Here is a 17,623-nt window from a genome sequence, read left to right as displayed (position 1 = left end):
GTATCACACCTGCCTGTCTGTGTAATTAATAATGTGACAGAGACCGAACTCGGGCCATAAATCAATGCGTTTTGTTTATGGTGTATAGCCTGATTGGTGGTAAGTTCAAATTGCATGTGGTCAGTGATCGCAGTTGTGTATTGAATATTGTCATTAGCAGACAGGCAGGCAGACACACAGGTGTCAATAAAACGGTGTCAGCCCGATCTGTCGACAAATGAAAAATAGGATGTCCCTAACTGTCGACAAAACAAAAAACCCGGAATGTCGACATCGCGTGGTCAACATACCGTGACGGTGGTAATTAATGAAAGAGAATGTTTGCTTAGTGGTTGTAAGTGGCCATGGCGGCTACAGCTATGCTCGTATCATGAGTAAATGAATTAAGTAGATTAAAGAGAATGTCGTTTTAACAATTTGCAAGAGAATTAAGGTTGCAAAAACAGATTATTATTTTACGTTATGCGAGTGGAAGGATTACCATTTTGGAGTTTAACATGCAACAACATGAGAAACGGAGAGCTTACAAATTATTTTGTGATATTGGGAGTAGAAGGATTATCGAAATGCTGTTGTAAACATTTCGCATGTGGGTATATATAATAGATCATGAATATTTTGTTACCACTGTCAAAATGGCAAATGCTATGGTGCGGGTTACATTGGTTGACAACATTCATAGAGGTCAGAATCTTTACCACAATGGATTCAAGTACAGAGTCAACAGAAGCAGAGGTCGCACACAGAAAGTAGGCCTTGCTTCAGAGTACAAGTCAGACAACAATGTGAAAAGACTAGTGCGTCGAGCTGCAGCTCTACCTTTAGTGCCTCTGGATAAAGTTGAAGATGTCTGGCTTGATGCCATTGCAGACGCACCACTAGGTGAAAAGGCGACACAGCTGATGGATTACGTTACTACCAACTGGGTAGAAGGTCCATGGACACTGTCAACTTGGAATCATTTTGAAAATGATGGACACAGAACTAACAATAATTTGGAAGGTTGGCACAACAAAATCAACAAGTATGCTATGAAGACACATCCCAATGTATTTGAGGTTGTGCGAATGCTACAAAAAGAACAGTCATCTACTGAAGTAAAAATTCATCAGATCCAAGGACAGCAGAGAGATCCCGTCCGTAGACGTCGCTACCGAATCATCGACGCAAGGATTCGATCCTTGAAGGCCGACCTTCTTGCCGACAGACTTTCTGACTTGCATTACACAGACCATGTGTCAGATCTCTTCATCTTGGCTGAACATTCAGATTAAAGGTGTTTTGGCAAGAAGAAATAACTGGACTCATCTTTTATATATTTATTACTTATACACCTGCAGAAATTACTTATTTATATAAAACACACACACAAATATATTGTGTGAGCTTTATGAAATATATGAACAAATATGCTATATTATGTGACATGATACATGCATGTTGTTATATTGACTGAATAAATATATTGTCTACTATATATATCACACTCTGTTTTAATTAGTTTGTTAATTCGAGAACACTGGGAGTGAAGTCACTCATGTAGAACATCACCTCCCTTTTCCCGGACTGTCGACAAGTATTTTGGACGGATTATTTCTTGTTGTCGACAGTCCGGGCATAAACCAATAAAACAAGACATTGAGTTTTGTCTGTGACAACGACATATCTATATCACAGTTAGAAATTCTGTCAACGCTAAATAATGACATTGCTTTTAAGTATCGAACTGAGAAAGTGACTCGGTAAGAAAAACGTGTGGTGAATTAAACAAATGAAATTATATAAACAGTTTATTTACTGTCATAACATATAAAAATCTCGCGCCTGTGAGATATCATGAAAACATTAGGAAAATAGCTCACACCAAAGCCTTCACCGAGTATTCACCGGACAGCCCGCTTCCAAGTTGCGCGAACCTATTTCACTGCGCACGTGCTATGAGCGCAGCCCAGCTGTTGAAACCAGTTTTCCCCGGAAAAGTCGGGGGAAAATTAGTGAATCGTTTGAACTCCGATTTCGCACGGTTTTTTTCATCGCGTTATTTTTCAACTTTATAAGTTGAATTTGCATTTTTGATGATTTGTTTCGGTAAGTCCATACCGAAAGGTATCAGAATCTGCAAAGTTGTGTTTTACGTTGCATGTGAAACCGGGAATCATTAATACATTGTAATCATCTTTTATGAAAGTATAGATAAGGAAATGTGTTCAGTTATGATCAGTCGGATAACTCATACAAGTGAGCACTAAAATTAGGGACCTACCGGTTCATGTCTGTGTGAACACATCTGTCTGTGTTTTATTGTAATTAGCAGTGTCTCCTTGTATAGCATATATAAGAAAAGTACCTTAGGTCAGCTATATAAACTGTTATTTAATTTCCATTACAAAAAGTATAAACGATATTACCTACTGGTCAGAAAGACTTATCAGTACCCCAACACCGACCCACCGCCGCCACCCCACCCTAGGCCTACCCCATGCCACACCCTCTCCCTCGCACGCACGCACGCACGCACGCACGCACACACACACTCCCTAACATACATATCGCTCTGGCCCATAGACCCGATATTTGAACCTTTTAAACAGACACATGGGTATGTCAAGAAAGACATGCACGTTATTAGTGGTGCTCAGTCATAGGCATCACTTCACCATGTGTTTCTAATTATCTCAGTACATTACGGCGTGGTCGGACGCACTAACGAACCCTATGTGACAGTTACATTACAGAACCATTGAAATACATGTTAAAGTAGTGCTAATCATGTAACACTATACTTAACCATTTCCAACCATTTACGCATGTACTAAATATATGACAAACCTAACTCTGATCATAAGAGATTTCAAGGGTATTGAAATGCATGTCCTACAATCACAGCATTTACATATGTTACACATGTTAGGAAACACATGAAAACAATGGCCAGATTTACACACCTGTGAAATACATGTAAATGCAGAGTTGAATGTTGGTTTATTTTAACACCCCTTTAAACGTGTGTAAATCTGACGGCCAGATGATACGTAGATTTCAAACGTTATTCATATGGCCGCCGGATGAAACGAGTATTTCCTGACGTTAGTAAATTTGGTCATTTTGTGTGGTGTGCCCTGCCGCATTGAAGCCTGCATGGTGCCCATGGTGACTTGACAAAATACTAACTGTTCACCTGTCTTTGAATCTGGAGTTATGTTCTGCTAATATTCACATTTAATACGTGAGTAATGAGTGAAAAATATAAAAGAATTTACAATCTTTAAGTTCTCAATAATTTCTGGTTGTACTGTAGTTCTATGATGTAGTTCCTAACAAGAAATACGTGTTAAAAGAAAGCTATGACGCGTTGTTCAAAACAAGATATCGATCACAGTAACTAAGAAACTTGACTATGATGACATTACAAATATAATGATCTATAATATATTCACATTAAAATAGTGCCAGTCACGATCATGCTTCAGCGGCTGTAAGTGTGATACTTTCACCATCACCTGATCTCCAGCATCCAACTGAGCCAGTCCACCAGCATCACTCGGGTACTCCAGGTCAGCTCCGTCGTTGATACCCTCTTTACACTCAGTCACGGCATTCTCAAACAACACGACCTGTGTCATGCTGGAGGCGCTGTAGCGGACAACCTGGTGCCGGAATGTCTGGAGTGACTTGTCATCCTTCCTGTTGTCCTCGATGTAGAACTTGACGTGACTTGTGATGTGGTACACTCCTGCTGCTGGTACTGTGATGGAGCCGTTCTCGTAACTCATTCCATTGTACAGGAGCTTTCTGTCAGAACCATCAGGGTTGGCCCAGTTTCGAAGTATGGTCATATTCTTACCTGGAATATGTAAATTATACATGTTCTAAATTTGTGAACATATATGTATATATACTGAACCACAAAAGAAACGTCGCTTTTCAAAACCACATGCAAAATTTTGTTCTTGCAAGGTGGTGTGTTTATTATGATTGTGCCGTTTTCTTAAGCTGTGTTTTTCAATCCAAATTGACAGTTATTACCAACATCAGTATGTTTTCTGATGAAAAAGCATATCGACCAAACGCACCGAAAAAGGCAGACATGGTAAAAGGTTCTGAATGACATTCGTAAAAATGAAAATGCACGTGCATGTCGTGACACGTCTACCAATGAAAGCGGGTCCCAAACTCGCCTGAAATCATTTTTGTTTTGACACAACTGCCATGCCACGTCTTACAAGAGATCAGAGGAACCAAGTCGTTGCAAGTTGTCAAGACTGCACGGAGGGTAGCCAATCATTTTAATGTTCATGTTAGGACAGCAGGGGTGGTATCAGGTCACTAACAGCATTCAATACCGTCCACGCAGTGGGCAACCTTCAGTAACATCACAACGACAAGACTGACAGATTGTGCGCAACCATCTGCAGGATCGCTTCCCCAAAGCGAGGGAAACAGCACGGCAGACCATTGGGACTCATAACCCATCAGTGCCGATACAGTGCGTGGGCGTTTGCGCGGAAGAAACTGTCAGGGATCATATCGTAGTCCTGTCCTCACCGCTCATCGCCGCCCAAACGGACCAAAATGGGCAACTCAGCATCGAAATTGGCGATTTGGACAATGGAGAACTCTGCTGTTATCTCATGAAAGCCGATATTGTGTTTCGACAGTCGATGGCGAGGGTGTGGTGAATGTTTTCCAATGAGTGTATTGTTGAAAGAGACTCTCGGCGTGGTCCATGCATCATAGTGTGGGGTGCAATCGGTCTGAACCAGTTAGTTGACACCGTGGTGTTCCAGAATCGTGGTCCAGAATGACATGATAGCTGCTCGCTACATTGACCAAGTCATAAGACCCCCACGTTGTACCACATTTTGGCCGTTACAGAAATCACATCTTCCAGCAAGACAACAGTCGTGCCCACACTGCCAGAGCAACATTAGACTTCCTAAAATAGCATGGCATCCAAACCCTACAAAATCTTGCACTCAGTCCGAATTTAAGTCCAGTAGAACATCTTTGGGACGAGATTCAAAGAAGATTGAATGGCCGACAACTACGGCTTGACTCGATAAGGCTTTTCGCAGAGTATGGACCCAAGTGCGTATGACCTTCATCGACCGGCTAATTCATTCCATGTACAGACGATGCAACGATTTGATCGATGCCTATAGAGGCCACACACGACTTTGGGGTATCTTACTGGTACAATTTTTGGTGATTTTGTTTGTGTGAACTCTAAATGTGTTTCCCGAAAATGTGTTAACCATACTTGTCACGTTTGAACTCAGTCCTCCGTTTTGATTGTTAATTAGAGTGAATTAAAGTGTGTGCTTTAAGAAACCCTCTATCAGTGCGACATTTCTTTTGTGGTTCAGTATATTTCAAAGCCATTTGGTTTGGTCAGGTTCAGCAATTCCTCATTGCTGTGAGAAGACCGGCTGGCTCTGAAATACACGGACATCAAGATAGACCTGCTCAGCGTGAGATCTTAACATTGTAGACATCATGACAGGTGAGGTGAGGTGAAATTGGGTTTTACGTCGTGCTTGAGAATATTTCGCTCACATGACGACGTGCATGCGTGTGTATGTGTATGTGTATGTGCGGCTGCTTGTACTAGCCCAGACTTAAGCTGGTTTTATAGTGCTAGCCCACTGAGATACCATGCCGCAGTGAAGCATGAATACCCCACTCAGACACATTATACTGACTCCGAGCAGACCAGTCCTTGTTGTACCCATTAAATGCCGAGCGCCAGGCAGGGACCAACAGGTACCATATTTACTTGTTGGTATGACGCGGTCGGGGATCGAAACCGCGACCTTCCGCTCTCCGGGCTGACGCTCTAACCACTACACCACGGAGGCGGTCTCAAGACAGGTACACTCCTGCTGCTGGTACTGTGATGGAGCCGTTCTCGTTACTCTATGGTGGCTGATTAGGGCCATCGCTTTCTCGCCTTAAAATTCGGAGGCGAGAAAGCGAGAAAGCGATATCACGAGACGAGAAAGCGATAACACGAGACGAGAAAGCGATAGCACGAGACGAGAAAGCGATAACACGAGACGAGAAAGCGATAGCGCGAGACGAGAAAGCGATAACGCGAGACGAGAAAGCGATAACACGAGACGAGAAAGCGATAGCACGAGACGAGAAAGCGATACCATTACGCGAGCAAGCGATAAAGCGAGAAAGCGATAGAGCAAGAAAGCGAGAAAGCGATATACCAAGGCGAAGAGCGAGAAAAGCGATATAGCGAGAAAGCGATAGAGCGAGAAAGCGAGAAAGCGATAGAGCGAGAAAGCGATATATCAAGGCGAGAAAGCGATAGAGCGAGAAAGCGAGAAAGCGATAGAGCGAGAAAGCGAGAAAGCGAGAAAGCGATAGAGCGAGAAAGCGAGAAAGCGAGAAAGTGATGGCCCTAATCAGCCACCATATTACTCCATAGAACAGAAGCTTTCTGTCGGAACCATCTGTGTTGGCCAAGTCCCTCAACGTTGTCAATTCCTGCTGAGATATTGCTAAAACCGACGTAAAAGTAAAGTCATTCATTCACTGTTTTTCATGACCTGGTTCAAAATCGCGTTTGAAACAGTTCCGTATTAGATAATGCATACGTAAATATACTTGGAGGTTGGATATACATATTCTGATTTGTTCCTTATGTCGGTTAAACATACACGCACATAACTAACTGAATTAATGTACTGAATTATATGCAACGTATAATAGATGATGACATACCTGTGGTTCCTCTGTCAAAGTCAAGGCCAGAGAAATGTGCAACTGGTATCAGCAGATTGAGAAACTGCAAATCTGGATGGTCGTTCCCAGTATCATCATCATATGCTTGATAGGATTGTTCCGCTATTGAATAGAGTATAGGTGACTAATGGCACCAAAACACTGTCTATCAACGACAATCTCATGACTATTCCGCCGTAGCATTTATCCTGCGAGAGCGGAATGTGATAAGTATGAGCAGATAGAGATGGTACATTCGTATATTCGGTTGTAATGAAAATATAAGACAGTGAAAATAGAAGTTATAAGCCCACAAGTGAACAAATTCTGACATTTAGTTTCATGCTTAATATAGCTTCAGTCTATGCCAAGTCCGTTTTATGATTGCTTTGGAAAACTGGATATAACTTGATTACATAATAAAAATAGTTATCGTGCATGGTTCGTATTTGGTACTTTCTCAGAGTTTTCAAGCCTAATAGATAAAAAAAAAACTTAATTTGGACTGCGACCAAGCCAACGCATAATTGACCATTCTCAGAAAATTCACAGAAAACGATGTAATCAGGCCTATTTGTATTATTTTTAACAGATATGTATTTTACTTTTTCACATGAACCCAGTCTGGAGTGAGATTTGATCAGTTTGTTGTGAGAGCATCACATGAGTAAGAAAAGCGTGCGTCTAAAGCCAAATGCGTGATAATTGGCAGGTATGCTTTCCGAAATCTTTTCAATACACATTTCTTGGTTAAAGTCACTACAAGCATCGAATTCGGTCAAAGACTATTTGATATTAACGGGTAATATTGCCAAGCTTGTGCTCGTGATATATAAATACACTCACAATGCTCTGTGGTCGAAATATCATTCATCACCAAGTTTTGGTACACCTACACAACAGACGATAAGTATGTGTCAGGATCACAAGTAGTGTAATGTCTGTTTTTATCATATATTGGAGGTGGGACAGGTTTGGGGTGAGGACTTGCGAGCAAGAGCAGTGATGTAAGCGGTGAGCGACTGTTTGTGTTGGAGGTGTGCAGTTTGAGAGACCATTGTATGTATCTGGGTAGTAAGCTTGGGGTCAATCAAGCAACTTGGGTGGTATATAAGGACTGATTTGAAAGTTGTCAGTTGGCAACCAGTTGGACAGTGTATGTGTGTGTCAGGTTGGCTGTTTTTCCTGTATATTCAACTGGTGTGAGTATTATGATTTTATGCTATGTCTTAGTGAGAATAGGTCAATGAATTGTTTGTATATGTATACGTAAGCCTCAGTTTCCAGTTCCAGTTTCCATTTCCATGTATTGAGATTTGATGGCATTTCACCTTAAAATATGTAACCTTAACTTAGGTGAAATATATGTAATAGTATTGTTGAGGTTAGTAATAGGATGGAATTGTGATTTATATGAAAGCATTTGGGAATGTCCCTAAGCTAATATACTGGCGTAATAATATTCAGTCAGCATTCATGTGTAATGTATAGTGGTAGTATTGTGTATCAAGTGACTGTAAAACAGCCCTGTAAACACATCATGTGTGTGTGAAATGTATATATCGTGTATGTGTAAAGTCACCAAGTACATGGTGTACCTTTTGTATCCAGTGTCCGGGGTAGGTGTTACACCCCGTAAGGCTGTCCCGCCGATCGTGATGGATCGATCCTGACAATGCCGCCTGTGATGTGAACTGACATCTGTGTGTCTGGGGAGAGTGACGTGCCCCGCCAGTAAGGCTGTACCGTCTGATCAGCAGGGATCAGAGTGACATGCCGCCGAAGTGTGTAAAGATTTACATGCAGGGGAAGGACCCCTAACCTACCACTACAGAACTGAACTGTCTGAAAATCCCACATGTGGTGATAACAACATCGACAGTGATTTGTACAGTATACAATAATTATTGATTTGTGCTTTCAATGAATTTGTTTAATTCTTCCATCGTTCATGTATATAATGTAATGATATGAATTGTTTGTTTCTTTAAAAAGTCATTTGTAGTGTTGTGATATTTTGAGGGTTAATGTGAGTTGTGATGTGAATGTATGTGAGTATATGTGAATGGTGAGGTATGATGTAGGTGCTTGTGTGTGTAGGGGAAAGAGTGTGGGTGTGTTTGGTGATGTGAGAATGGTGATGTGAGAATGCAAGTCTTTGAACTATTGTAAGTAAGTTTGATTTGGTTGAGGAAAAAGGTTGTTAAGCCAAGTTTGTAGGTTTATCCAGAAGGTCTGTGTCTCCTGGCATCCCCAGTATACATGACACACACTCTCATTTACATTATTTCAAAAACAACACAAACTGTTATCAACTTTTTTCATTTTGACCAATTCCTTTTTGTATAAATAATACCTTGTAGAAATCTATATTGAAAGTCTATAAGCTTTGTATCTTGTAATCCCTGTCTATATACTGTAAATACATTTTTCCAATCAAAGTCAGTTTCAGGAAATAAAAGCTGCCATTTATCACAAATGTTTGGGTATTTATCATTGCAAATAAGTGTATCATACAAAATCCTGCAGCCTTGTAATGCTTTCACTAAATGTATCTGGCATTGTTTAATATTCAAATTCCTGACTAGGATAGAATGGCAGTGCTTTAAAGTATGTGTCCATGATTCAGGTAATATGTTCAGTAAATACCTAAAACTTTCTTTTAAAGATTCTATTGATAGTAATCTATATAAGATTAATCCAAGGTATATTGCATGGATTTTGTTTTCACTGTTTTTTAAAATAAAGTCTTAAAGTGGATAAATTCAAAGCATCAATAAATCTATTTGTATCAATCATTCTCAATTCTCCTTCTTCATATCTATTTTTTATTACACTTCTCTTTATTTTATCATTTTTATCGTTCCAAATGAATTTAAAAAATAGTTTTACAAGCGAAGTAATAAATTCTGCTGGTAGCTTGGGCAAGGAATTGAAAATATGAACTGGTTTGGAGATTGCTAGGATTTTAGACTGAGGCTATGTTGATTGGCACACCCTAACGTCTGAAAAGGATAAACTCGACGGACATCACAGTAGCCAACTCATATCTCCCACTTTCATCCAGTATAAAGAACCTAGGTGTTTATCTTGATCCTTGTCTCACCATGGAGCAACATGTGAACCATCTCTGTAGAGTAGGCTACTTCCATCACCACTCTATTGGTAACATCCACCATCTTGTAACCACAGATATAGCTAAAGTTCTTACACAGTCACTTGTTCTCTCCAGGATTGACTATTGCAATAGCCTACTGTTTGGAATCTCCAATGATCTTCTCTTCAGACTTCAAAAACTTCAAAATGCCGCCGCCAGAGTTGTCACTAAAACATCCAACATGCAATGGCTGCCGGTTGAAGCCAGAATTCAGTTCAAGATCCTCACTCTTGTTTTCCGCTGCAGACACGGCCTAGCTCCTCCATACCGCTCTGAGGTGTTGTCAACATATATGCCTGCCCGTTCTCTCCGCTCCCAGAATCAAGATCTTCTCTCAGTTCCCCAAATTCATCTCAAACACTTTGACCATAGGTCATTCAAATATGCAGCACCAATCCTGTGGAACGGTCTTCCTACTCCCATCAAAAATCCTTGATCCTTAGAAGCATTCAAATCGGGACTCAAAACCTTCCTCTTCAAAAAAGTCTACAACCTATAACTGCGAAATATTCTCATGGTCATTTTGACGAACTGTCATATCTTCCTCATGAACTCTAGTGACTCTTTTATATATGTAGCGCTTTGAGCATGCTCTGGACTATGGCGCACAAGAAATATCCATTTATTATTATGTTTTAAAGATTAATGATGAAAATGCAGCACAGAGGGTTCGGGTGATCCTGGCACAGTCAGGCTGGTGAGGCTCATCATCTGCTCAGGGCCCTTGCCCCATCTACACGCAGCCCAAACAGCGAATGGGACTTCTCCCAGGAAACACTGCCTAGTTGAACCCAACCAAGAACTTTCCGGAGAATATGTAGACTCCCCAACACTGCTGCTTTCTGCATTACCCAGAGTGTCAGAAGGGCTGTGCTCCCGATGGAGAACCCGGGCACTCTCCTGCACCAAGAGATCAGGAGGTACCAAACCAAGGGCACCGAGAACAATGGGGAGCCTGACGACAGTGTACTTGGGATGCAAGCGAGACATTATAAAGGCGAGGTCCGCACATTTATCATGCTTTTCCTGAATCTTTCCAATCACGTTGCTGTCAAAAGGGACAGAAAATTCAATGATATCAATAAATTCATTGGCTTTATCAAAAAGGACAAGATCAGGTTTGTTGGCTTGAATTCTCCTGAGGCTGTATATAGGCCTATTCCACAAAAGTGTAAAAGCATCATTTTCCATGAGGCCCTGGACATGTTCAGGGTCATACCATGGATGGACCTCGGAGTCAAAGCCACAGACATGGCGGAGGCGATAGTAAAAGGCAACGAGCCATGCCATCATGTCTTTTCAGATATGATGTTGTGCAAAGGAAGGACATCCACTGACAAGGTGTTGGACGGTCTCTGTAAATTCATTATATAGTCAACATTTCATATTGATATTTTCTTTAAGAATCACATTTTGGCGATTACGAGTGGGAAGTGACTGGTCCTGAGCAGCGAAAAGGAAGCCTTCAGTTTCACATTTAAGACCAGCCGACTTCACCAAGGCGAAGGAGTCGTTGGGATTGCTATTCTGTTCCACACACTGTATGTACACACGATGCACTGGCTTCTCAGAAGACCTCTCCACAAAAGACCGACTCTGGGCAGACTTGGTGAATAACTTCACCTGGTTTATTCCCATTGCTGTACCGTCCAGCAGTACAACGCCATCAGCAAAATCATCATCAAATGTCAGATTCTGTCAAACAACCTTGGCACGCTTAAATAGCTGTGGAATTCCTTGCTTTCGTCATGAGTCTTGACATACATTACCAGAGGATTATCCGATAAATAAATATGTGCAAAAGTAAAATTCTATCATGAAGAGCCTCCACATTAATCAAACCCCGACCTCCAGAATTGATTGGCATATATAAACGGTTACGAGAGGAACGAGGGTGGTGGTGGGCTCTGTTATCAGACATGATCCTTCTGGTCAGGCGGTCAAGACTCTGGATGGCTTGTTTTGTCCAATCAACTACTCCAAAGGAATAGGAAAGGACTGGTACAGCAAAAGTATTGGTGGCTCTGAGCTCCAGATTTTCTTTAAGCGAGATTTGTACTAGGCCCGAAGTTTGTCTTGAATTTGGCCACTCTGGAGCTTGTCTCGAACTTCCATTCCAAGATAGGTGTAGGCCTGATCTTCCACAAGATGCTCAATAACTCCTCCCCCCTGTAACCTTACCGATCCACCAGTAACCACCTTGCGACGTTTCAAATGAAGAGTATTCCACTTGTCGAGTCCAAATGTCATGCCAATATCAGTAGACAAGGACTCGACAAGGAGAACCTGGTCTTTCATATTGGTATGCTCTTTTGTAGTCGATCCAGCACATGGAGAGGTTGCGGTGATAAGTTTAGGCCTCTTCCAAAATCATTTTCTGTACAATAAGTTGGTCCTTGCACCCCCAACATCCCTTTCTTGCTCCCTTCTGCTCTCTATAAATTATATCATTAGCAAAGCAGTATGATGACACGAGGTTGGTCAAACTGTGAATAATTTGTATTGTGTATTCAAACATGTGATAGGGCGGAAGTTTTTGGGATCAGTCAAGTCTCCATTTTTATGAAGGAGTATTGTGCGACCTTTGCAGAACCATGGAGGAACATCACCTGTGTCCACGAGAGAATTGAAACAGTGGAGTAATGGTGTTTGGACACAGGGGAATAGTTTCCAGTACCGGTTTCGAATGCATATCAGGCCTGGAGCTATATTAGATTTGGACTTTTTGATGCCACTTTTCAGGCAATCTGGTGAGATGTAACAGACAAACGACCTAGTTACTTTGTCATGCATTGCATGGTCATAATCATTGACCCATGGTGCCTCAAGGTTATAGTCGCCGGGCACAGACCACAACTGTTTCCAGAACCTTTCATTGGCATCCATGGGAGGCCGTTTATCATGCTCACCATCACCATTTGTTTTAAGTTGCCTGTAGAAGTGTTTTTCATTATTTCTAAAAAGTTTATTTTGTTTGATAAACTTGTTCTTCTTTTCCCATTTTTTCTTTCTTTCAGTCCAAACCTTTAATTTTGCCTTAAGCGAATCGACAATCTGGAGAAGAACCTTTTCTTTCGTTGTCTTGTATTGTAATTTTAATTTCTTCCAAATTGCCTTTTGCCTTTTAGACATGGGATTCCCCTGATGATCTTATTTCAAGGCACAGCTCAATCCAGGAAATATTTCTTCTTGTTTCATTAAGTTTTACAAGAAACGGTTTTTCCTTGGTCTTTTGTTGTTTTCATCAGATGGATTTTCTTTTGAAACTGTGTGAAGTTCCTCCATAGTTCGAGCGGCAGCATAGACACAACAATTCACTTCATATAACGAACAGTCCGCAGAAAATTTTAGGGAAATCGCCTCATTTAGTAAAGCAATTTCATTTTGGGGAAAATACACATTTAGTTGTTTAGTTGGCCTCCGTTTCTCTCAAGGTAAATCACAAATTTTCTGATAAATAGAACTGAACAAAATGTAAACAGGGTTCTCAGAAAGATCTGCAGTAGATGAACAAGAAGAAAATTCGGGGCCAATTGGCTCTATGCCACAAGAATCAGGAAGAGGAGAGAGGTTGACACGGACGTCCATCAGAAGTTTTGGGTCTGCTGCCACTTGAGCACTCTACTTATGCACACTTAAGTAGTGTGGTTTTTAGATGGTTTGACCAAGATATTCTTGATTGTGTTCTGTGCCTTCCCCTGGGGCAAGTCCCATCTCCAGTGTGGTTGGTTTGACAACCGGAAGAAGGCTGACTGAAAGATTGATTTCTTCTTGCCTAATTGTAACCCAGTAAGAAAACCAGCTTCGGGGTCTCAGCCCTAACTGGGTGATGTACGTTTATTCTAGGTCCACCACGAAGAGGCGTACATCATCAGGCCCTTACATTATTATTATTTTTCATTATTGCTTTACAGATTAAAGATGAAAATGCAGCACAGAGGGTTCGGGTGATCCTGGCACAGTCAGGCTGGTGAGGCTCATCATCTGCTCAGGGCCCTCGCCCACTCTACACGCAGCCCAAACAGCGAATGGGACTTCTCCCAGGTAACACTGCCTAGTCGAACCCACCAAGAACTTTCCGGAGACCCAGAGTGTCAGAAGGACTGTGCTCCCGATGGAGAACCCGGGCACTCTCTTGATCTGCGCCAAGATATCATGTGGTACCAAACCAAGGGCACCGTGAACAATGGGGATTTTTTCTGAGGCTGTATATGGGCCTATTCCACAGAACTTTGAAAGCATCATTTTCCATGAGGCCCTGGACATGTTCAGGGTCATACCATGGATGGACCTCGGAGTCAAAGCCACAGACATGGCGGAGACGGTAGTAAAAGCAACGAGCCATGCCATCATGTCGTTTAAGATATGCTGTTTGTGCCAAAGAAGGGCATCCACTGACAAGGTGTTGGACAGTCTCTGTAAATTCATTACATAATAGACATTTCATATTGATATTTTCTTTAAGAATCACATTTTGGCGATTACGAGTGGGAAGTGACTGGTCCCGAGCAGCAAAAAAGAAGCCCTCAGTTTCACATTTAAGACCAGCCGACTTCATCCAGGCAAAGGAGTCGTTGGGATTGCTATTCTGTTCCACACACTGAAAGTGTTAAATGTCTTTTTCTCCAAGATGCTAAGAGTCTATTAATTTCTTCCAGTCTCTTTCTGGTGTTGATTACCCATAGTTGTTCCAGATCTGGCGTAAATTTAATACCTAGTACATCAAATTCACCAGCCACCCATTCAATTTTCAGGTCATTACATATTTTATTAGTAGATTTAGCTTTTGATCCAATCCAGTCTAAATTGATTGACCGCCTCAGTGGTGTAGTGGTTAGAGCGTCCGCCCAGAGAGTGGACGGTCTCGGGTTCGATCCCCTACCGCGTCATACCAAAAGATGTTAAAATATGGTACTTGTTGGTCCCTGCCTGGCGCTCGGCATTAATGGGTACAACAAGGACTGGTCGGCTCGGAGTCAGTATCATGTGTCTGAGTGGGGTATTCACTGCTTCACTGCGGCATGGTATCTCAGTGGGCTAGCACTATAAAACCAGCTTCAGTCTGGGCTAGTACAAGCAGCCGCACATACACATACACACGCATGCACGTCGTCATATGAGCAAAATATTCTCAAGCACGACGTTAAACCCAATTTCACCTCACCTCACCTCACCTCACTTCTAAATTGCTTTTCAGACCTGACATTTTATAAAATGCATTAATTGTGTCAATAGCAAGATATAAACTATCCTCGGTTCCATCAAGAAATAGTTTAGTATCACCAGCGTATTGATCCAGCTTATACTTATCATCATGGACAACAATACATTTAATGTTTTCATTGTTTCTTATCATACAAAGAAGAATCTCAGCTACGAAAAGAAAAATGTAACGGGAAAGTGGGTCTCCCTGTCTACATCCTCGTTCATTAGCAAAAAATTCAGAGAGATTACCATGCTGGATAACACAAGATGTTGTTTCAAAAGTCAATATATTATCCGCCTTATCACTTCAGGACCAAATTCAAATTTATGTAAAAGTGGGTTGATAAAATCTTTAGAAACAGTGTCAAATGCTTTTTCAAAATGAATCAGAATTAGAAAACCAGGAATGTTTTGTTGTTTTGTTTCAAACATAATGTCATATAGCAGTCTTGTATTTTCGCTAATAGTCCTACCTGGTATAAAACCAGTTTGATTACAGTGAATAAGTTCATCTGAAGTAGCTTTTAATCTATGTGCAATACAGGAGCTGATAATTGTTTTTTTTATGGTTAATATGTCTAAATACCTTATCCAGTGATAACTTCCATTCCGATCCTGTTCCGCTCTGTTTCTGGCTCCCAATTTTAATAACGAGTGCTCCAACCAGTACGGCCATATTGCGGATGAACCAATTAGAAAGAAGACAGATCCGCTTTGTGTCAAGTTTTTCCATTTACAGTGACAATGCACTGAAAAAGAAACAAAACACGTTTGATAATCTTAAGAACTCTATATGAACGGTAAACAAAACCATAGTGTATGAAGTATACTCTGAACGATAGACTATATGTGCATGAAACAAACCTGTATGATATTAAAGAATGGTTTATACCATTCTCATAAACGTTAAGCTTAGTACTGAGTCCCATGGGGTACTCATAATGCTGTCAATCGCTCTTTAATGTCCTTCGCCGGGTGGCCCTCGAGGACTAAATACTATATGACTGCTCTGTACTGAAGCTTATCCATTTCTGCCGTTCCGATAGGGGTACATGTGGTTAGATGTATGCATGTCAATATTACGTTTATATGGATGATATAAACCAAGCTCCAGTATCATACAGTTATTTGTATCATGCATATACCAGAAGTATTTTAGGCTCAAAACGTTTTGATAGTCCTTCGTATTTATATCGAACGCATGTAACATCAGGGTTAAGTCGTACTGTACGATAATACGGGGGACCAAGTCAAAACATTGACTACACAACAGTCTCGTTTTCCTGCTGACTGGGTTCCATCCTATTGCGCAGCTTAGTACAATAACCAGTTCGGAATTTTGAGACCAATTCATTCAACTGGGTATATAACTTTTAATAAATGGGGGTTGGGGGGTGGTTTGTCATGATGTCGGACTGGAGGCGGTAGAGAGTTTCCGGGACTTCAGTCCTGCCCCACAACGAAGCACATGTGATACGTGTGGTCTCAGTCTAGGCAAGTGAGTTTGTTGAAAATTGGCTCTGTCCACCCAGCAGTAAATTGGGTACCTGGTATGATACGATGGTAGCCCGAAGACCCGGGTTCGATTTCCCACATGTGCACAATGTGTGAAGCCCATTACTTGTGTCCCCCGCCGTGATATTGCTGGACTAATGCTAAAAGCGGCGTAAAACTAAACCCACTCACTCATTTGCTGGAGTCAGCCTTCGTGGTGTAGTGGTTAGAGCGTCCGCCCGGAGAGCGGAAGGTCGCGGGTTCGATCCCCGACCGCGTCATACCAAAAGACGTTAAAATATGGTACTTGTTGGTCCCTGCCTGGCGCTCGGTATTAATAGGTACAACAAGGACTGGTCGGCTCGGAGTCAGTATAATGTGTCTGAGTGGGGTATTCATGCTTCACTGCGGCGTGGTATCTCAGTGGGCTAGCACTATAAAACCAGCATAAGTCTGGGCTAGTACAAGCAGCCGCACATACACATACACACACACGCACGCACGTCGTCATATGAGCGAAATATTCTCAAGCACGACGTTAAACCCAATTTCACCTCACCTCATTTGCTGGAGACTGCAATGTCAGCTGCAGTGTTGCGGGAAATTTTCACGGTGGACTGAAGTTATTTTCATCTCAGAGACCGCATTTGTGGGTTATAACTATCCCCATTATCACTCATATAACATGTTTGATACATTAATCTCGCACTATTCCTAGATTGGGAACTGGTCTGAGATTTGGGATTCCTAGATGTACAATGAATTAACAAGGATGAAAATCTTCTGACTTTTAAATAGATTATTATCTTTATGGGTTTACAATCCAGTGGTGAGGTGCAGTTCAAATCTGATCACATGAACAGAAGCACATGGGCTCAGTCAGACAGAAGGCCTCCACGTTGACAGCATCACACATTGAGTTATGGCAGAACACAGATGTGAGTTATTTCTTGAATTTATGTTGCTTCTATGTCCAAAACGAGTTAAGAGAAAACATATTTGATTCAATTACAATTGTAATTGCTTATGTAG

The 17,623-nt window shown here is 41.5% G+C and overlaps 1 protein-coding gene across 2 annotated transcripts in view; it reads right to left on the bottom strand.

Moving 5' to 3' along the window:
* Positions 1–15,842, bottom strand: part of LOC124273561 — a 28,262-nt gene extending 12,420 nt beyond the window's left edge. The window contains exons 1-4 of one of the 2 annotated variants that reach the window (XM_046708851.1): positions 15,684–15,842; positions 7,582–7,627; positions 6,736–6,858; positions 3,420–3,844 (exon numbers count right to left, since the gene is read on the bottom strand). In XM_046708851.1, the coding sequence (XP_046564807.1) occupies positions 3,423–3,844; positions 6,736–6,858; positions 7,582–7,627; positions 15,684–15,830 (738 nt within the window). In that variant the 5' untranslated portion in view covers positions 15,831–15,842 and the 3' untranslated portion in view covers positions 3,420–3,422. Of the gene's footprint in view, positions 1–3,287; positions 3,845–6,735; positions 6,859–7,581; positions 7,628–15,683 lie in introns of those variants that run through there. The other variant, XM_046708844.1, reaches the window with a different exon arrangement.
* Positions 15,843–17,623: the final 1,781 nt, after the last annotated feature.

Source organism: Haliotis rubra, unplaced genomic scaffold, assembly GCF_003918875.1.
Source record: "Haliotis rubra isolate DU_JTF1 unplaced genomic scaffold, ASM391887v1 Scf1035, whole genome shotgun sequence".
Taxonomy (NCBI): Eukaryota; Metazoa; Mollusca; class Gastropoda; order Lepetellida; family Haliotidae; genus Haliotis; species Haliotis rubra.
This window is presented reverse-complemented; position numbering and strand designations above follow the sequence as displayed.